The sequence below is a fragment of the Phyllostomus hastatus genome, unplaced genomic scaffold, assembly GCF_019186645.2.
Source record: "Phyllostomus hastatus isolate PE091 unplaced genomic scaffold, TTU_PhHast_1.1 phas_scaffold_93, whole genome shotgun sequence".
Classification (NCBI taxonomy): Eukaryota; Metazoa; Chordata; class Mammalia; order Chiroptera; family Phyllostomidae; genus Phyllostomus; species Phyllostomus hastatus.
The window spans coordinates 24,520,541-24,543,084 of NW_025334042.1; the positions used below are offsets into that span (position 1 = coordinate 24,520,541).

General features: G+C 39.1%; 1 protein-coding gene across 2 annotated transcripts in view; it reads left to right on the forward strand.

Annotated features, from left to right (window-relative positions):
• The window catches only part of SLC38A1 (solute carrier family 38 member 1), a 69,463-nt gene that overhangs the window by 24,084 nt on the left and 22,835 nt on the right, over nt 1-22,544 (forward strand). For both annotated transcript variants that reach the window (XM_045828964.1, XM_045828965.1), the window contains exons 3-5: nt 305-522; nt 8,168-8,243; nt 8,532-8,647. In XM_045828964.1, the coding sequence (XP_045684920.1) occupies nt 401-522; nt 8,168-8,243; nt 8,532-8,647 (314 nt within the window). In that variant the 5' untranslated portion in view covers nt 305-400. The remainder of the gene's footprint in view (nt 1-304; nt 523-8,167; nt 8,244-8,531; nt 8,648-22,544) is intronic.

Consider the following 22,544-nt stretch of genomic DNA (forward strand, 5'->3'; position numbering starts at 1 on the left):
CAGGCATGTGCCCTGACTGGAATCAAACCAGTGACCTTTCACTTTGTGGGAGGACACCCAGCCCACTGAGCCATACCAGTCAGGGTAGACATGACTCATTTTATAGCTAAAAATGGAGGGAGATTAATGAAAGGCATACAATTTGGAGCCTTTATAACTTGATGTACAAAGATGGCTTTTAATGTATCAAGTAGCAAGATGTAAAAGTTGCATTATCAGTAAATTACCTATTGGTTCACTTAAACTATTTTTGGTCAACAGTTATATTCGTATCTTAACTGGTTTTCATTGTGTTGTATTTTAGGGGTGTCGAGCTTATATTTTTGCTGCTATCCACTTGTAAATACACACAGAACAGGAGAATTTAGAAGAATTTTTTGACTACAGGGGCTTTTTAAACATGATGCATTTCAAAAGTGGACTCGAATTAACTGAGTTGCAGAACATGACAGTCCCCGAAGATGATAACATCAGCAATGACTCCAATGACTTCACAGAAGTGGAAAATGGTCAGATAAATAGGTGAGTATTTTTCTACTAACACTTTCTATCTACTAAATGTCTCTAAAATATTCTGATTTTCAGTTATTCTCTTGAATTATTCATTACTGAAGTTAGCTCCATTTGAAGATGTAATTTGAATTTCCTATGTGACATCTGTTGGGCATAGTCTGCGACAGCAGATGAAACAAACAGGGAAGTAATGTATTCATTCTTTCAAATCTTTCAATTGAATCTAATAAAAATGTGTAAATACGTTGGACCCCAACCAGCCCTCACTTTTCAAAAGCGCTGTGCTTTTGAATTAGACAGACTGCCGGGATTTTGCTGCATCCCATATCTGAATGTGCACTACCATCCATCACCTGACCTCACCCACATTTTAACTAACAAATGGTCAAAGTTGCATTTGCTAATGTTCCCCTGTTGAAGCTACAAATACATCATTACGAGTATCATTTACAACATGGAGTTTAACTAATAATAACTATAGTTGAGACCAAATGGCTCTGTGAGAAACTATAGTAGAGAAATAGTACCTGAAACCAAAGGAAAAGAAAAGATACCATGAGTGAGAGGAGCTGGAGAGGCAGGTGGGCTGGTCTGGAAGCTCTTGGCCTCAGCATGTCTTTCCACCTCTTTTGGGCTCTGTGTCTCTTACGTTATAAGGGTAGAGTCAAATGTCTTTACTTACTATTTGTATTGATGGTGGAGCATTCTCAGACCTACCGATTTTATAGGCAGCCTGTATGGATCCCTTAACAGGAAGGGAATTAGCAATGAGGCTTATTTGAAGCACAAAGCCCCCTTTTTAGGAGAAGAGAGTGGAATATATAGGACTACTTACTAGAAAAGCCGTGATGCTACACTTTTTTTGGGAAATGGGTTGTCGAAAGAAAATTGGGGTAGAGGAAGATGAAAACATTTCATCGCCTAACCAGGCATCTTCATAGAAAAACTTTCTGATAGTCTTTTCTATATTCTGATAAAGCGTATACATAAATAAATGAATGTCCAGCATAAGACTCAGCTGCCATCACTTACATGTACTCAAAAATGTCAGCCCTGCCTTTCTTTTTTTTCTCTTCCTTAAATGGGTTTAAGTCTCCAACCATATACTTCCTCATTATAATTCAAGTACCATTTACTCTGTTGCAATATTTGTTATTGTTGGCCTCCAGTTTACTTCTTTTATCTTTTCTGAGTAATTACTAATAATAACTAACATTTCTTAACTGCCAGCTGTGTTTACATATATTGCCATTTATCTTTATAACATCATGCAAAGTATTCTTTTGCAAATGAGGAAAATTAAAAATTTTAGTTTACGAATAAGGAAACTGAGCCTCAGAGGAATAAAATAACTTGCTGGAGGGCATACAAAGGTCCGTCTGAAATCCTTGTCTTTCGACTGTGTCCTGCTGCCTCTGATTGTAATGCTCAGGCATTAGTGGAAAAGATGGTCTTTACTGGTCCTATTAACTCTACCAGTACGAATTTATACTCTGTACTCCTGGAGTGTTCTGTAGTCACTGCTGGCCTCCACTTAACTGTGCACAGGATTCCAACCATTTCCCAAGTAGGATGCTTCGGTGTAATAATGGAGCTTCATTCCCAAAGCAATGCAAGCCTTAAAATCTAAGTCATTTATAATACTCAGTTTAGAATCTGAACTTGATCTTTAAAAGTTTTACTTACTAAAAGTATTAAGCTTTTGAAGTGGCTACCAGTTGGAGTAGGTGGGAGCAGCCCTTGTCACCCCTGACTCAGGGCCCTTGGGCACCTTGCCCAGTGAGCTCACTTCCCTCTAGACTATGACTAAGGCAGTGAGCTGGTACAGTGGCTTTGCTGTTGGGCGTTGACCATTTGTTTTGCAGAATTTGGCTCCATACTTGCAAATAAAGTGTGATGCATTTATTGCTTCTTTTATCTTACCTCCCCTTTTTCACTGACACAGTTAATGAACTTCACTTTATTTTTGGCTCTAGGACAAGTAAAATTAAAAGCAACATTTTATGGCCTGAAGCCAAAAAAGTAACTAAAAATCAGAAAAAAAACCCATCATGATTGCTGCAAAGGCTACACCTAAATACCTCTCATTCTTCTTGCAGCTTTTTCACATTGATGGGAGGAAGGTAGGCCCAATTATGTGCATCTAAGAGAACATCCCCCCAAACAATAAACATTCATGTAACAGTTCCCTTTTTTAGGAAGCTAGAGAAAATGTTGAAAACAAATGTTGATCCCTGATTACCTGGACATCTAGCTAATAGCTTTGCTTGGAAACTCCCCATTAGGATACAATAAGAATCATTTTTTAAAGTTCAGGTAAAAATAGAGTAGAGCCATTTGGGCATTAGGACATCTGCCCTTATTCCAGTTCAGTTTTATTTTATGTCCTAATTTCTGGGTTATAGTCATAGAAATCTAAGCCTGGAACAGTAAACCTTTCCAAATGTCCACTAGACCAATACTGCTACCATTTTAATGTGCATATGAGACATTTAGAAAGCATGTTAAAGTGCAGATACTGACGCAGTCGGTCTGGGGTGGAGCCTAGGATTCGAATTTCTACCAAGCTTCCAGGTAATACCCATACTGCTGGTCCATAAGTCATACTTTGAGTAGCAAGCTCTAGACTCTTCCTCTAGATGTGAGCTCCTGGACAGAAGGGATTATCTTAGTCAACTTTGTATCTCTTTTACCTTGAAATGGTAGATAATAGTGCCTGGTACGGAATGGGCATTACAAAAATATTTGTTAAATGAGAGAGAAAAATAGAGACAGACAAAGAAGAGAGAGAAAGAGCAGTTAAGTGGTTTGAATTTAGACTTGTATTGATTGAACCCTGGTTTTACCAATAGGGCTTATGTGACTTTGTGCTTTGACCTTCAGCTCCATGCCTGTGAGATAGGGGTAGTAGTAATACCTTTACTTCATGGGAGTGCTGGGGAATATTAAATATAATAGTGTTTGTAGGCTCTGCAATCAGCCAGCTCAGGTTAAAATCCTGGTTCAGTGGTTTAATAATTAGTAATGTTACTTTGGTCAAGTTACTCAATTTCTATAAAATGGAGCTAATAATATTACCAACCACATGCAACTGTAAAAATAGATGAGAAGATCGTGTAAAGTACTTGGCACAGTACTTGGCAATAATAAGCCTTTTAGTATGAGATGAGTCTTTATCAATAAAAGTGCATCCTCTTTCTTTGGCTAGCACTTCTTTCTTGTCTACCCCAAGGAATAATAACATTGCTTTAGGTTTCGGATGATTGCTGACTATTGTTACTATAAAGCTATTAGAATGTTAGTACATTCTCCTAGCTGTATCTAGGCAAATACTCACATATCTTGATATTTATTTACTATTCTCATCTGTATGCATAGTTAGTGTTGTCATGACCCAGGGGGCATCTAACAAAGTTTGAGAGTCGCTCATTAACATTTTTCTGAAAAGAATTTGGGGCAACTCTTATCACTGCATCCTGCTTCAGCTCCTCCCCCCACCACTTTTTTTTTGATCCCTGTATATCCTTCAGAGTTTATGTACTAAATTTGTGTCATTTGGGAGGATCCTTGAAAAGTTATCCCTTCTCTTCTTCTAATAATCTTTTTACACCTTAAAGAACAAGATTCAGTCACTTCTTCCTATATTCAGTTCTTGTGTCAGAAAATTCTTTCCTTGCTTTAATAGCTCCTGTTATAATTATAGTTTGGATTTCTCCTATTTTCAGTAGAGTTTATTCACCAAGTAAGGGTTTGCTTACCTCTCAGCCTTCTCTTTAAATGCCTACTATTTTTTAATTTTTTCTTGTTCTCCAGTCTCTTTCCTCCTATTTTCTTTTCCTTTTATATAGAATGTTAGAATTTCAGGGAACAAACTAGAAAAGGTCATCTAAGTTCAGCCATTTATGTTTTGTGTTACGAATCTTCAAATGAAACACTATAATCTAGTATGTTTTGTGTTATGAATCTTCAAATGAAACACTATAATCTAGTAAGAATCTGATTGGTAGAGATTAAAGTAGGAAGATTATCTTTCTATTGTATAATCCATCTTGTTCGATTATTGGTGATGTTGATTTATTTTTGGTTTTAAATAACTGCCCTGTATTGCTCAGCCTTTTGTCATGCTACCTCAATATAACACCTACTCCTTTTTAAGGCTTTGTCTATTGAAGGTTACCATAACAGCCACTGTACTATTTTGTTTGGTTTTGTTCTCAGAACAACTAGCAACCTAACAGTTGATTGAATCCTCCTTTCTGGGTACAGACTGACCCAGTGAAAACTCTTTTTAAATAATACCTTTATCATCCTGAGACCACATGTCAAAGGTACCTTCTCCCACAGCCCATTTTTAATTGAATAAAGAGAAATTTTAACTCAACCTCTTTGCCAGAGGTCAGTGCTTTTTAACAGAAAATTGCATTTTTGGAATGGTAAGATAACAGAAATTTGTGATAAGCTGCTTGACCTAGTTATTTTGAATGGACTTTTCCATGACTGAAAAGGTTGGTTTTATTTTGTTTAAAAAAAAAGTTTACAGAAATCCAATGCAAAGATTTAAACATCAAAGAGAAGAGAACATTGAAATATAAAGAGAATAAAGAGGATTTCTTTCAGTTCTTCATTCATACTGAACTCGATTTCCCTGCAGTTTAAGCCACTCCCTAATTCCCAGATAGGAGATGCATATCTGTTTTGTGAAGGGTTCCTCTGAGTTGCTAATGCATGGGTATATTTAAGGAGCTGAGGGACTGAGAGCACTATACATCCCCTCTGGATGTCACATGAGTTCAGTAGCACAGAGTCAGAAAACTCAGTTCAAACCAGAGTACCAGAAGACTCAGGGAAGAAGAAGGTTGAATGGGCAGGAAGGCACTGGCTGAGAGGGGAGAGAGGGTCTCCTGGGTGGAGAGAGGATTCCCAGTGCTGCTGTGCACTCTCAGAATTGCCATAATCTTGTCTCAGTCCTCACCCCATCTTGGGAAGATCATTTTGAGGAGCAGAGAGAGCTGAGCTTGGGACACTGAAGCAAAATCAAATTCAGTGGTATCTGGCATTGCAGGGTGAAGAATTTTATACTTGAAACTTTTTCAGTGGGGCAGCAAGTGAAGATTTTGGGGAAAACCTGTTAAGTCTTGTTGCAGAAAGTGCACCAGAAGAGGCAGAATCTGGGAGGAACTCCACTCACAATGTGTTTCAGTGGTTACTCATTCCAGCAGCTCTGTCAGTCAGTTTCATCATCTTCATCCTGCAGAAGTTCTGCAGGAAAGAGCTGGCAGTCATGCAGGGGCCTTATTCTTCATCCTCTTTCATTGGGAAGGTTTGACTCTATTGACTCTGTCTTGTGTTGCAATGCTTGGATCCCTTTCTTTTCTGCCCACCAGTCCTCTACCACCAATTCCGGAGAGTGTGGCCAGGCCAGGGACCTTCCATCTGCCACAGGCAGTTTGTTGGTTCAGTTCGTTTGAAAATGTTCAGGCTTGTCCCTTTTTGTAAAAGTAATGGAAATTCTCTTCGGGAAAAAAGTCCCTCCACAAGAAAGGCAAATCGGGGACATTCTGGATAAAGATTTGATAGACATGAATTGATTATTAAAATGAGCCTGCTTAAATACAGTCTTTTCTTTAATGGCAGTTTTACTTTGGAAATCAATTTCATTTTGGTAAGTCCAGCACCCATGTTTCCTTGGGCTGCCTGTGTGAAAAGGAAGACTGCTTTTCCATGCCCCTCTCTGGCCAGATCTGTAAACCTCAATTCTGTGGAAAGATTTCATATGTTAAGGGCAAAAGAAGGGCCAAACACTATACAAGTGCCAGGTTGGTCTCAAAAGATATTGCTTTCATCATGCCATTCTCTTGTAGCACTATTTCTTAGGCCTTTGGCTGTGAGTTTCCTCTGGCTAATCCCTCCCAATAATGGTTCTTCCTTCTCTGAATTCCTAATCTCATCTCAACTTCTCACAGCTTGACATTCCTATTCTGGGGTTAGCTGGCGCAGTCACTCCTGTTTCAGGAGACCAAGGTTTCCTTCACCTTCCCTTTGATCTTTCTCAGTGACTGAGCAGGTCCTAGGCAAAGGCAGATGCTGAAGGGAATAAACTGCAGCTGGTGCTGCTTATACGGGCGAGGATCTCAGAGGAAGTATATAGCATGTATATTGCCTGTGTTTGGTTTATCTTGGCAAAATAATGCAAACTTGGAGAAGTAAGGCCAGGGAGAAGCCAGACCCCTGGGATTAAAGATGAAAAAGATAGGTAAATAAAGCCAAAATTAATGATGTCTATTTTTCTTCTCCTTTTTTTAAAATATATCCAGAAGTTATCCTTTATTTTATTTTTTTTTAAGATTTTATTTATTTATTTTTAGATAGGGAAGAGAGGGAGATAGAAAGAGAGAGAGAAACATCAATGTGCGGTTGTTGGGGCTTATGGCCTGGAACCCAGGCATGTATTTTGTACCCTGGCTGGGAATCAAACCTGCGACACTTTGGTTCGCAGCCCGCGCTCAATCCACTGAGCTACGCCAGCCAGGAGAAATGATGTCTATTTTTCATTGAAAATGGTTTATTCTGAAACATAGCATTATTCAAAAAAGCTTTAAAGATGTATGTTTCTTTAGAATAGTTCAGTTCAAGTGGCTTTATTTATATTTATTAGTGAAAAACTTACTGTTATTAGTTCTTACTAAGACCAGTTAATTAAATTTCCAGAAGAAGAGCTAAAAAGCTAACCTAATACATTTTACTAATACATGCAAAATTTGTCAACAAGTGGAGTTAATTTTTTAATGGTATATATTTAAAAAATTAGAAATTGAAGCCATACTTTTCTGATATTAATTCTGAATATGATTCTTAAAACATTCTGAATTCCTTCTATATATTTGCAGATAGTTCACTCCACTGAGCCTGTCTGAATCTTACGCATCCCAACTCTAGCCCCACACCCCGGGAGGAATGATTAACGCCTGTTGCTCTTCTTCTATATCTGGAGCTGTACTGAAAATTTAATTCTTCCAATAACACCATGAAATAATATAATAGTGTTACTCTAATTTCACAGAGGAAACTGAGGTAGCATTCCCCGGCCCTCACAGCTAGTAAGGATTCAAACTCATATTCGAAATCCCATGCTTTTCTTAAAGCCCTAGCTCTGCCCCTAACCATAGACTAATGCCTGGCCTTCTCGAACCCTAATTTCCCCCTCTGAACTCCTACAGCTTAGTGTCTGCATCTTCTCTTACATACCCTCACATCCCCCTCATCACCTTGTCTAGTGGCGTGCATATAACCGGCACTGAAGGAATATTTGGTGGGGAAAGAGTTGTTTCCTTTTTTGCAGGGGAGACAGAATTCCTCTTTAATAACTTTATATTCCAGGAATGTGAGCTCAGAAGGAATCTTGCCTCCAGTATTCTTTTACCTGTCAGCTTTGTAGTATTTTTGGCATTATCTAATTTTTAGTTAGAGAAAAATCTACATAAAAGTTAACATACATTGCATATAATGTTTTAATTTATTAGTATTAAAGTGTTTTGAAATTAAATTGGTAACTTTTCCTGTGTAATATGTTTTGGTAAGTAATAAACCCCTTAGATGTAATGTTAAGCTTCAGATCATTACCATGCAGTTAAATGTATTATACATGTCTTTACAGCAAATTTATTTCTGATCGTGAAAGTAGAAGAAGTCTCACAAACAGCCATTTGGAAAAAAAGAAATGTGATGAATATGTAAGTGTCATAATAATAAGTATGCTTATTTTTTTAACCACATAAATTGGGACGGATGTGTTTAATTCATGCAGCATAGTACCAAAGGCAGCTATCTGTACTCACCAGGATACTCCTCAGGTCCTATGCATTGTCTCTGGAAACCCATTAACAAAATAATCAGACCAGGAAGGAAGAATTTCTTTGAATTTAATTTACATTGGTTCCTAGTAGTGCTTTAAAGGCTTTGGTGTGATGAATAGACTTGGGGACTGTTTCGCTGAGTGTGATGTCTGTCTCTTTGTTCAGATTCCAGGAACAACCTCCTTAGGCATGTCCGTTTTCAACCTGAGCAACGCCATTATGGGCAGTGGGATTTTGGGACTCGCCTTTGCCCTGGCAAACACCGGAATCCTACTTTTTCTGTGAGTGTTGACATTGCAATATTTTTCCATTTTAAACTGTATTTTCTGTATGTATATTTCTGTTCAGACACAGAAGAAATTAGAAATATCTCTAAATAGTTTTTATTTCTTTTTATCACTAGCTTGGCTAAGTTACCAGTATATACTTTTATATTGTTTGTTTAAGTGATTTTCCAAGATGCACCTAATGTTTATAAAAAGTGAAAGGAGAAAATCTTAATAAAAAACATCAAACTGGCGTTTATAAAAAAGGATTAAAAGATTTAAAAATTGCATTTTTTGTAGGTTTGAATTCTTTACCTGTCACTTTAAACCTCAGCTAAATGGTCAAAATATTAAGAGGTATTTAATCCAACCAGTTGTCACACTGGTATTTGGATTGCTATGAGACATGTGCTATATCCAAAAGCTATTACAAATTTGTTTGTAATAAATATTCAAGAAGCATAGAAGTTGCCAGTGTTTTAAAGATGAGAAACTAGCATGTACTGTTCCTCTGAGATTCAGTGAAAAGAAAATGGGCAGTTTTCTTTTAAATTAAGTTCATCTCAAACTGTTGAGTGGAACTTCGTGCCAATGTACAGAGGGCTTATTTTCGGTTGGAACAAGCTGAAGACAGATCCTAGGATTTCTACCAGGAAAATTCTCATCCAGCCTGATTCTCACTCTCTCAAACCTCAAAGGAATATCAACGGTGCTTTGCCTGATAAGGCATAGAAGAAATTCTCCTCTCCCAGGAGTTGCCTTTTCTCCCCAGACTACACTCAGGCTCTTGATTGGTCTTGCTCAGTAGTCCTCATTGTCAGATCATTTTGATGGGAGCATCATTTTTCATTGGTTGCAGTGACCAAAAAGGCTACTAATTTTAAAAATGGTGTATATTCCTGTATTCCTTTAGAAAGACTTAGAAAATTGTGATGGAAGTGCATTGCTTCCCATCCGATTACTCAGGGATCAGAAATGCCCATCCATGCTGCCTCTTACTGGTCCAGAGCACTAGGGATTAATCGTCTCACTTTTGTGTGTAAACCCACTAGAGGTGTCCTTCCTAGAATTAAAACAACTCTGTGTAGTGAATTCAATGCATTTTCTTCTTTATGGTTAACCTAACTCAGTAGGTAACCCAAATGTAGCTTCCTCTCTTTCTTGCAGAGTAGATCTTTCTCTGTGGCCTTTCCTTTTATGTATATATTGAGCCAAGTGCCAAGTTTTAGGGGAAAATCACTGAGTTGGATGAAATATTTCTATTGTGATTTTGTTGTGTGTTTGAAACTCTAACCCATGAGGATAGCTGCACTTCTGGTTTCCAGTGCGCCGACATGAAACACCTGATTTCTAGTCCCAGCTCCTTTTCTGAATGCCTCTGTAGCCTTGAGCAAGTTAGCCACTCTCAACTTCAATTTCCTGCTCTTTAAAACAAGGAAATTACACTAGAAAAATCTCAGAACCCTGCCAACCTCCAGAACCCTATGTTTCTATGACTATTTTTAGTCATTCCAAAGCTAGAAATATGTTCAGTTCGGAAATGTGTTTTACATTGATTTCTCTTTTTTTAGTTATTGAAATATGTCAAGTAGTTCTGTGTTAACACAAGGTAGAGTCAACTCTTATAGCTTACTTTATGCCAGGTACTACTCTGTTTTATGCTGAATCCTTACAGGTCTATGAGATAGGTACTATTGTTTGTTCCCTGATTCACAGACAAGAGAACTGAGAAAGAGAGGGTAACTATTATTTTGAAATCTCAATTTGTCACTCCCCTGGGAATTCAGTTCACCTCTCTTCTCTGCTAGACCCTTTGCTCCCTGTGTTCCATTCATCCTCTTTCTGTATTTACTTCCTTGCTTTTGTTGTTGAGAAAGGATAAATAGAGATAAAATTTTTGAGGGCTTCATGACTGAAAAATGTTTTTATTCTACCTTTCACCTTTGATTGGTAGTTTGGTTGGATATAGAAACTGTAGATTGGCACTAATTTTCCTTCAGAATTTTGAAAGTATTGCTTCATTGCTTTCTAGGTTTTTCTATTGTGAAGTCCTGTATGCTTCTGATTCCTGATCTTTCAAATACAGTCAGAGTTTTTGTTTTTCTGGAAACTTGTCAAACCTCTTTGCTCCCACTCTTCTGCAGTTTCACTGTAGCGTGTCTTGATGGGAGCTTGTTTCATAGAATCAGGCACTTGGTGCATTCTTTTCTCTCAGAAATCCGTGCTCCTCAGTTTGGGATGTTTTCTTACATTACTGAGTCGATGAATTCCTTCTTTCTCTTTTTACTCTTTCTGAAACTGTTACTGAGATTTTGGATGAGTTCTCTAATTTTTTATTCTTTTCTTTATTTTCATTTCTATCATTTTTCACTGTATCTTCTGGGATATGTCCTCAATTTTCTCCATAAATATTTATTGAATGTTTTATTTCTGTCCTTGTTTATTTACAGTAGGTTTTTTTTTAAGATTTTATTTTATTTATTTATTTTTAGAGAGGGAAGGGAGGGAGAAAGAGAGAGAGAGAAACATCAATGTGCGGTTGCTGGGGGTCATGGCCTGCAACCCAGGCATGTACCCTGACTGGGAATCGAACCTGTGACACTTTGGTTCACAGCCCGTGCCCAATCCACTGAACTATGCTAGCCAGGGCATTATTTACAGTAGTTTTTTTTTAAATTTTTAACATTATTTTGTTTCTGTTTTATGATTTCATTGCCTTCTAATGATAGTTTTCTTTGTTACGGAAAATTTCAAACATACAGTAGATAGAACATTATGAAAGATTCCCATGTTTCCTCCATGGAACATGCTTGTTCAGTCAGTCTCCTCACCCAGGCTGTCTTGAAGCAAATTCCAGTTATTACATACTTCCCTCCAAAAATATTTCAGTATATTTCTCTAAAATATAGGGACTGTTAAAACAACTGTATGTCATACCTAAAAAATTAACAAGTTTCTTAATATCATCAAATATCCAACCAATATTTAAATTGCTCTGATTATCTCATTTTTAAAAAAACAGTTGGATTGTTCAAATCAATACTCAAATAGGTCCACATAGTGCAATTGGTTGATATGTGTTTTAAGTCTCTTTTAATCTATAGGTTCCCCCATTTCTCTCCCCCACTTTTTTCCATGCAGTTTATTTGTTGAGGAAACTGAGCCATTTGTCAACAGTTTGAATGCTTCTGATTGTATTCCAGTGGTGCAAATTTGTATTTTTTGTTTGTTTTGGACTCTTTCATTTTAGAATCTTTCCTCAGATGTCAGGTGGTCCTTCTTTGTCTGCTCTATTCAAGAATGGGGAGGGCGGACAAAGTTAACTTGAGCCTGGTACGCCTTAGTGGGGCTTGTTGGCAATAGTTTCACCTGAGGTGCTGTTAATGGCTCTTTAATTGGGCAACCACCAATGTCCATTTCTCTTTGGCTGCTCGGATCACCCAGAGATCTTCTAGTCACCTGCCCCGGAGGTCTGGGCGCTGCTGCCATCTCTCTGAGAAATAGGTGGAAGGAAAGGGTTGGGTGGCTCTCTCAGCATGCATGTGTTCATCCAATCCTGGTTTTCACTGAAACTCCCCCACAAGTTGTGCTGAATCCCTCACCCAGAGACTTTCATTTTATACTTTCCAGAGAATGCATCATGAGATACGAATCTTTTGCCAGGATGGGAGAGGTGCAGTCACTCAGCTTTGTGGAGTAGGTGCCTGGTTTGGTATTTCTAGCTGTTTCTTAAAAGAAGCTCAACAGATCCTCTTTGTTTTAGCCCTTCCATTGTTACCTACTTCCAGTAATGCCACCAGGGCCTTTTGGGAACTCTGTGGTATAAATTGGATTAGTCTTGGCTTTCTCCACTGCCAGTTTAAGACTCAGCTCTGCTACTTTCCAGCTTTTGAAATTTTGTTATTGTTGTCTCATGTTCTTACTATCTGAGCAGTTTTGTCCCATAAAAAAAAATCCCTCTACTGGGATATCAGGAGAGAGCAAAAGTAAATTTTTATATTGAATGTATGATTCCTGGAATTCAGTTGATTTTTAATTATACTGGTTCAGGAATAATTTCTTATCTCATGACTCCAAAGTTTCTGATTGAAAGCAAATAATTGGGTAAACTTGACATTTATAGTTGCAGGATGATTTCCCATGGATAAAACCATTATAGATTGTTTGGTTATTTGCAAGACACATGAATAGCAAGCACAATATACCAAATCTTCAGGTTAAAAGCTCATGAAGGTAGTTGTATATAAGGACCCAAACTTCTCAGTTTTTCATAAAACGTAGAATGCTCCTCGCTCAGAACAAGGACTCACTCTGTGTGTTGTAAAGCCAGCTGCTCCCACAGCTGCTCAAAGCCAAGAAGCAGTTGGCAGGATCAAGATACTTCATCTGGTACAGGGCCCCGGTCCAGATGCCTATTGGCCAACACGGAGGAGGACCCCAAGCCTGCCCCGGCGTCTTTAGAAAAGCAGCTGGGAAGGCTCCTCTGTGTCTCCCTGAGGCTGGGTGCGGGCTCTTCACGGGGCTCATCTGGAAACTTGCTGGCATGACTTCTTTCTCTTGGATGAGTTTGGGCCTCATTTTTTTTTACCTAACCACAATGGCTGTCCTCCCTCTTTAACACACATCTGATTCAATTGGGGCAGATTGGGGGAGTTCTGCCCTATTGTAAGCATGCTGTGAGGTTTTGTGTTTTCCTGAATCCTGAGGCCTTATAATTCTATCTGAGGAACAGGAGGAATGGTCGGGGAATCTCAGTTCACAGCTGTTCTGAAGGTCTGTGTTCGCTGTTGGAAACGCAAAGGAGCTGTGTCCTGAAGCAGCAGTTCGGGAGTGTGTTGAGTGAGGCACAAGTCCTCCACAGTGAAGTGCACCTGTTGCATTGAGTGTCCCTAAGGGTTGCACCCAAGGAAAAGACAATGGGTTCTGAAGAAACCTCCTTCCACTGTAACTTCATTTTCTACTGTTAATCTTTTTACACAGTTTTTGTGTAGTTCCATCAAAGCAAAAGTAGGGATTGGCATGAAAAGTGAATATTGGAAGTGAATATGGAAGAATGATGGGTTTGGTTATGTTTTATATTACTATCTTCCTCACCCCAGCCCAAAAGAGAAAAGTTACATTTTCTAAAGATTTCTACGAAAGCCATATATTTTGTAGAAAATGAATCTCTTTAGAACATATCATCTCCTCATAGTGCTAGGCAAATCAGAGATTTATTGTACCATACAGAATTTGATAAAGCAACAAGTGCTTTGTATTTTTCCCTAACTTTTTAGCATGTATTATTATTTATTATTATTTTAATAATGTAGCCCTTAAGTTTAAAATTATGAAAAAGAACAATGTAATTCATTACACTTTTGAGAGCTCAAAAAGATATAGTTTATTGTAAACACCGAGCTTGTGAACAATCTGCTTGGAATGGTAATTGTAAAACAACATCTGTATAAAACAATAGTTTAAATTTTATTTTGATTGATTATAATCCCAGACTTTTGTGGGTCTCATTTTCCATTTTCTATCTCACTTGGGTCGTGTTTGTGAGAATAAAGAAGATAATGTATCTAAAAGCACATTTGGAAAAGTGGCATGTAAGACAACATTTATTAATTAATATTAACCCCATAGGGCTGCTATGTATGAGAAGTTAATGAGTGTGTGCATGTATGTGTGTGAGAAAGAGAGAGAGAGCGAGTATGAGCACACCAGTATATAGTAACACTACATAGTAAATATTGGTTAAAGTATTAATGAGGTAGTCACTATAATGGTTAAAATTTATAGAACAGTAACTATACAGGGTGGGGCAAAAGCAGGTTTACAGTTGTGAGTACATGAAACACAGAGTTTATTCTTATATTATTGTTAGTTACTGTAGTATTTTCCATATGAACAACTGTAAACCTACTTTTTTACACCTCCCTGTGTATGTCATATTATCTCATTTAATCCCCACCAACAGCACTGTGAATATCAGTGCCATTTTACTGATGAAGTAACTGAGGCTTGACAACGACTTAGAAAGTAGAGGTGCCAGAGTTCATCCAGGCTTTCTTGACCCTGTGTGATCTGAAGCACTGCTTCCTTTTAGTGATGGCTTATTCGGAAACCAAACTTGTGTTACTCATGTACATCATGAGAGAAATTAAGTTCTTATCAATGGAAACTTGCAAGTTGATACTTTGCTTTTAAATCACCTTGTAAAATCAATCAGTATTCCTGAATTATATTTTACTACTGCTCCACCAAGAGCTCTCGCCTTTGTTGTCATGAAAGAAATTCTGCAGCATCGAGTGCACCAAATCGTAGATGGGGTGCCCGTGTTCCCGGCCGTGGCAGTAACGTACACGCCCGAAGTACATTGCAAAACCAATAAACCTTCCGAACTGTTTCACATTTGTCACAGCTGCGCCTGACGTTGTCTCATGTGCTATGCAAGGTTTCCTGCTGCCTTCCGTAGCCCTTGGATGTAAGTCCTTCTAAGGGTTTAACTAAACTTTTTATGCTTAATAAAAACCAAGTTATACCAAAGTCAAATAATACCAGGTCCTATTATTTGGTAATATGTGGGAATTGGTTCAATAGCCATAGTGGTTTCATAAAGTAAACTATTTAAAAGAAAAAAATAGACTGATATGTACTAGTACGGCAAAATTCCCCATAAGTGTTATTATGTAAAACAAACTGAGTAGTGGGTGTGGTGAGCACGGAGTGAGATCGTGCGTGTGTGCGCGCACGGACTGTTGGGGAGGGTTCAGGGAAAACTGTTGATGGTGGTTACTTGTGGAGAGTGACTCAGGCTCTGGGGATGGAGTGGGAGTGGAAAGTTTATGGTCTTTAAATTACCTTTTCTTTTACCATGGGCTTTTACGGAAAGAAACTACTAAAGACACCTGTTTTTTAGAGAACTTAAAACCAGTGCAATGAGACTTTTTCCTTTTCTTCTTACCTACAGCACACTTGAGGAGAAAAATATCTTCAGTGTAGATATTTAGAACATGAGAGCTAGAATGAGAAATTGGTGCTGTGCCACCTGTTCCAAACTATATTTCCAACCTTGTCTGCCTTCAGACTGCCTCTGCACCAGCCACACTTGACCTCCCTCTTTTCTGCAGAGGCCACCTGCACCGTGCCTCTCACCTCGGCCTTTCCCCCACTCCTCTCCCGTGCTGTGGGGATGGATGTGCCTTCCTATTGTACAGCCTGATGGTCCTGTAACGCCCAGGTCAGAAACTATCTCCCAAAATGTCTCTGATTCTTTAAGATGGAAAGCATTATTTAGGCATAAGTTTTTCTTTCCCTATCAAATTCTGAGCCCTACAAAGGTAGGATTAATGTCTAATTCTTCCTTGTTCAATTCATGCCTGTCCCCCAACAAGATCTAAAACAGTGCTTGCCTGTGGTTGATTCTCAAGAATGTTTCACTCAAATAAATGAATGAGTGAATGAAGAAATAAGAATTAGATTTTGCAAAACCAAAAACAAGGCTTTGGGGCAAAACAATGGCTCTTGTAGTTGTTGCAAACTTATTAGAGGAAAATAAAATTAACTGAAAGGCTTAGCTCACCCTCAAATTTTAAGTAGGCTATGGAAATGTAATGATAATAATCATAAGGTTACCGCAGTTACTTCCCTTTGTCTGAAAATTCTAAATAGTTCAGAGTCCATTAAGAAAGACTATTGAAGGTTGGTGTTGCATGGCTGAAAGGGCATCCATTGTTAAATGGATATTTGCACAAAGGATAATAGTTGTCATTGTCAGTTTGCAGCAATTACCTTCATTTTGTAGATTGTTTGCTTCAATTGTAGGTGAATTCTCTCTCTCTGAATATTTCCATTTCCATTATCTTTCCACCAAAAAGATGCAGCCTTGTGTTGTCCATAATTACAGTGTTTATAAAATAAACTAGTAAGTAGCCATGCTAGTAGTAAAGGTCTCATGTAAAAAATAAGGGTCTCTGTAAACTAAGATCAGACTGTCAGGTGCCTTCTCTTTAAAGTCTGTTTTACAGTTGAGCCTGCATTAGGGAGAGACAGAAATGGACCTGGAACATAGACTCATCAACACGTTGCCCTGAGTCCTGTTCATATTTTACAGGTATTTGATCATTGTCAGGTTTGTGTTCTTAAATCACTGCATCTACACAGCTCTCTGAAGTCTCGACATCTTTTTAAGCAAATTCTACTAAATTGGAGTAAAATTGCAATGTACCTTTGGAAGTACATGTTCCTGAGCTGTCATGGCCTTATTACTTTACATATATTACAAAGAGTTAGGTCACACCCACCAAGATGGCGATGTTGCTCTTAGCGGTGACAAAGATGGTTTGTGCAATTTTCTCAAGTTATTCCTTTAAATGTTACATTGCCTTTTCTGTGCACTCCTAAGCCAGAAGTTCCCTGCCTCCCAAGGAAAAACCAAATTGGATCATGTGATATAAAAACAGGGCAAGAGAGGAAGTCAATAAGGAAACTCTGCTCTTCCGGATGACCCTAGGAGGTCCATGGATATAGTTATATTTGTCTTCTGTCTTGTCAGTCAGTTACTTGTTTTTAAAATTCTTTGAGTTATAGTCACTGCTCCTTAGAAATGATCTGAAGAGAAAATTGTCCTTCAGCTGGCAGCAAAAATCATGGGCATCAGAGTCTCTTGTTTGGGAATAATAATACTGGAAGGGGAGAAATGGCACATTCAGGCTTGCCAACATTTGAAATACATGAAAAAAGGACAGTGCGGTGCCACTGGACTCTATTGAAATGCATTGGATTAAGAAGCTTCTCAAAAATAGGGAAATAAGGAAGTGGTGAGGGTTGTGCCAAAAATGAGTGCCTACTTTGTAAACAGAAAGAGCTGGCATTCGTAGCAGATGAGTTCCACTCATAGTTTGTAAAAGTTGAGCGGTTATGCTTAGTTGGTGAGTCATCTAAGATTTGTCTGATAAGGGTTTCCAAGAAGTCAGTTCTCTCCGCCCCAGAGAGGTGTGTGTCTGCGCACGCATGTGCAAGAGAGACACGCGGAGCTCAAGCCTGTCGATGTTCAGTTGCCTCCAGTCCATTCTGGAGCATTTCTTAGCCTGCAAGAAGCAACTAACTATACTAAGGTTTTAATAGTAGTATTCACCTCACAATGCACAGAAAAACGCCTTTTCCGTTCACTGTCCTGGGTTAGAGTGGGCCAGGTGTGCATCAGCACAATAGGTCAGTAGAGTTCAGAGTTTGGATTTTCAAGGTTAACTTGAACTTTTGTTACAGAGTGGTAGTTGGTTCAGTAGTCTGGAAAAACTGCCCCTGTGTGGGCCAGTCAGTTTGGCTTTGTTCTATGGCCACAGGCTTCACCTTACACGTTATCACCGATCTACATCTGTATCAGCAAACTGCAGCCTACAGATCAAAGCCACTTGCAGCCTCTTTTTATATGGCTTGCTAGTGGAGAATGGCTTTTACTTTTTTTGAGATTAAAAATAAAATAAGATAGTTATAAAGTATACATTGCATCATGGGATCTTTATAACAACTGTATTTATCATCCTCATTTTATACATAAAGAAAGATTCACAGAAGCTAAGTAATAGCCTCCGGAGGACACCAACAATGCCTCTGGTGGGAAGCAGGGAGGGAGGGCAGCAAGCCCCAGGAGTGTTCCGCACTCTCCCCTCTCCTTGGATGCACACCATTACCGCAGAAACAGCAGGGAAGTATGAACGAAGCCCCAAATCCATCATTCCTAATGGAATCACAATCCAAAATACTCACCCACTACAGCGCATTCCTTTATTTAATGGTCATGTGGAATTTTTCTATCATTGAGGGGTTACATGTTTACAGTATGACAAAGGGGGCATCATTTTGAAAGGTAAGGTCTACGTTTGAAGAGAAGGGAAATCAGTCAATCCTTGTGGAATGGAAGAAGAGGAAGGGAGCTCATGTTAAGAGTTATAAATGGAGCAACCACAAAACCACAGTCCTCTACTAACGACTATAGGCAAAAACAGGAAGTGCTGGGGCATGTGACTGTGTTTCTTGCTGGTACACCTTCCTCATTTAGACTCAAGCTGCCTCCTAACTTGTTTAACCTCACAAAGTACCACTTAAACTGACAAATTCTATTTCTGTTTGCATACCTCTTTAAAATACTTCTTTCTTTTTAGGATTTTGTTAGAAACTATTTGATTTGGTCATCGGCAATACATATTTCCTTCTCTAGACAAAACAAAATACTTAACCAACAGTGAGGCTATTCTAAGAGCAGCTCTGCACCGAAGAGTTTGGATTTACCTACAAGGAAAACCGTAGAAGGAACAGTACAGATAACTGACTACCACCTGTTCCCTGCCCAGCCTTTTAAAACCATCTCTTTTGTTCCCTAGTTCGATCTGTAACTATTACAAATAATCACATGCTGTCAGATCCTAGTGTGCTAGTCCTCTGACCTTCAGATTGTTGAAATTTAGTCAGGATTCAGTGACTAAGAAGTCCACTTTGGGACTGAATGATTATATTGTTTCTGCTCATTTTCATAAATATTTTGTGAACTCTTTAAATATAGGGGCTGTATTAATGAGCTTGGGACTTACCCCCCCACACACACTAAAGGTTTAGAGTAATACTATCATTTGAAAGGCTATTTATATTTTTTGTTTCAATACTTTTATTATAAAAGTAAGATAATCATTGAAGACTTTTTTGAAAATGCATAAAATACATACAATAAAGTATAAAGAAATCATTCAAAGTCTCACTGTGAAAACACAAGCTCTGTTAACATTTCGATATATTTTATTCTTTTTTTTTTTTTTGTCTTCTGCTTCAGTCTAGCCTTTTATACTGTCATTCCCGCATGTCCTCTGCACACAGGCCTGTGGCAGACAGCATAGCATAGTGGTGAGGACTTCGGAGTCTGACACCAGGCCTTGAGGGCTCTGATGGTATGTGACCTTAGAAAAAATATTCACCCTCTCTGAACTTCAGTTTCCTTACCTGTAAAATAGATGGCAATCATACTGCTCATAAGTGAAATGTTTTTAAAGTGCTTGGGAGGGGCCTGACATAGTGACTCCCTAAATTTAACTTTAGTAATGATCAAGAAAGTGTTTTATGGATTATATTGAATTCCTACTAAAGTAAATAAATCTCTAGGAAGTACATTTGTATATAAAACATAATTTTGAATTTTTTTAACTATTTAAAATTTTCACATGACTTAGGAACCCGGGACATACCTCATTTCCCTCCACCCCTCCCACTTGAGCTCTCATTAAACCAACAACCCTCTCTCTGTGTCGCCTTTCCTCTCCACGTAAGCCTCCCACCAGCACGGCTGCCCTGGGTCAGGAGCCACGTGGCACCATGCCGCCTCTGCAGTACCCTGCTTTTGACCACAACCTCTTCTACTCCCGAGATCCTGCCTTGGAAACTCCCACTGTACCTGCCCTTGAATGTCGTGGAGAACCCCTGGTCTATGTTTCCTTCCCTGTTCAGCTTGGATGTCACGTCCGTCACTTAAACCCCTCTCTTGCCCACATCCTACATTTCCTTTCTCCACTGGCTCTCCGTCACACTAGCCTGGGAAACCCCTGAGTCTGATCATTCTCAGTTGGCTTCTCCAAGACGCCCAGAGCTTCCTTCATCCCCAGCTAGTTCTGTGCTCTCTTCAGCAGTGTCTTTAAACCTTTACTCACTCCATACAGCTGTTTCCCTTGGGAAAAGTTGGAGGTGGGATGGAAGAGCAGGGAGAGTCAGTGGTGGTAAGAGATGAATGAGGAAGTGCAGACGTGGGGAGACAGCTTGGAAATGTAGAAGGAAGGTAAGAGGTGGGAGAGGGCTGGGGAGAGACCAGCAGCAGTGGGAAGAACTGGAGAAAGATGGTTGGCCAGTCAACAGTGTGCTTACTACAGTTTATCCAATTCCCTTGCACTGAAGTTTTCCATCTTCTTGTAAATGTTTTGCCTCAACCAGCATAGATGTCCATGAGTTTTGGAGTGAGGGCCTGAGGATCAGTGGGAGATGCTGATAGATAAAAGCAGGACTAGCAATAAAGACCACTTTCCTCCAGTGTGGGGAGTTTTTATGTGGACTTTCTGCTTATCTAATGGAGGGAGGTAAAAGTTTTATACTTTTAACTAGGTTTCGATAAGGAAGAAATTATATAGGGTGATAAGCCTCATATCCCTTTAGGAAGGATAGAGACATAGCCGGGAGAGGAGGGATGTGGAGTTGAAAATAACTCAGAAATACGTATGTTGGTGCAGTAATGCCCTGGTGCCCTGAGGAAGCCAACCAAAGAAGTAGACGAGACCCTGCTTCCACACTGAGGGCCAGTCAGTGTCTCACAGGAATGACAAAAATTCAGCTGTAAATGTGCAGCTCTGGGGTCTGTGTCACAGGTAATCACACTGTAAAGTTGGCACAGCACCCCACCTACAGACAGTGTGGCAGGTGATTCGGTGCTAATTTAGCGGTTTCGAGAATCAGAAACTCTGAGGTGTACATACCACAGGGCCAGAGCTCACAGCTTTAAATCCTTGCAGCCCCAAGTGTGGCCCGTGGACCAGCAGCCTTGGCTTTACTGGGGAGCTTGTTAGCCATGCAGAAGCTCAGGTCCCACCCTAGACCTACTGCAGTAGGATCTGCATTTTTACAAGATCCCAACATAACTTACATATGCACATTAAAGTCTGAGAAGAGCTGCTAATCTCTGGCGGAGTCATGCTGGGGAGGGTTGGTGAGGGTTCTGTATTTTGAGACCAACGGGGCCTGGAAGAGGTGAATGCACTCACCTGCGTGGCAGCCCCGCACACACCCGCCTGCGCTATTTCTGGACCTGCAGGCAGCAGTGATGCCAGTCCACCCCCACCTCTTCCAAGGGCTCTGATGCTGGGAGGGGCATATGTCATGTGATCTGTCATTCTATAGCAAGGCTTTTAAATTCAGTAGTCTCATCTCCCAGGTTTTGGTTTTCTTTTAAAATTTATTTTGGAGATACAATTTATAAACAATAAAATGTCCCAGTTGAAAGGATAAGATCTGATACATTTACCCAAACTACAGTTGTGAAATCACCAGCACAATCACTGTGTACAACATTTCAATCTCCTTAAATGTTTTGATTCCATTTATTGTCACAACTTTCCATTTTATTAGCATTTGGTACTTTAAAAAATGAAATTTATTATAATATTATCTATATAATCTTTGGGTTAAATTGGGGAAAAACAAACAATTGCAGTCTTATCAATATGATTCAAAACAAGGATGAAGAAATATGTTTAAAATAGATATTTAGGTGTGCATTGTGTAAGGTATGAGTCAAAATTTTCTTGTAGCAAATAGAGTAAATGTATCTAAGACCAGGGTCGGGGCTATTTAAGCGATCATGGCAGGTAGGACTATTACCAGAGGACTGGAAATGGGCAAATGTCATCCCAGCTTTCAAAAGAGCCCAAGCAATTGTAGAATAAATTATTAAATAGCTTTTTATGTGCAATTACTGCAGAAAATAATGTTTCATGAAGGCCAATAGGGTTTTCCTAAATAGTCATGCTAAACCAACTTCATCTTCCAAGATAAGTGAATGAGTAGGTCATAAGACTATCTTAGGCAGAGTGTATCTTGATTTAAGCAAGATATTTGGCACAGTCCCACATGACTTACAAAGTCATTCTGATGTTTGCAAGTTCACTTATTCTTAGCCAGGAATCTGCTATGTGCTGTGTTTGATGTTGTGTGTAAATAGGACAGGCTGTGGCTGTGAATTAAATCATTACGGCCTGTCCAACTGTCCAGTCATAGAGAACATAATAAAGCAATATAATGAAGTGATTACTCTTGCTGCTGAGTGGAGGATGGATCAGAGCGGGCAAGAAAAGGGAGACGGGTAGAGATTATCATGGTTGCCCAGAAATTAAAGGTTGCT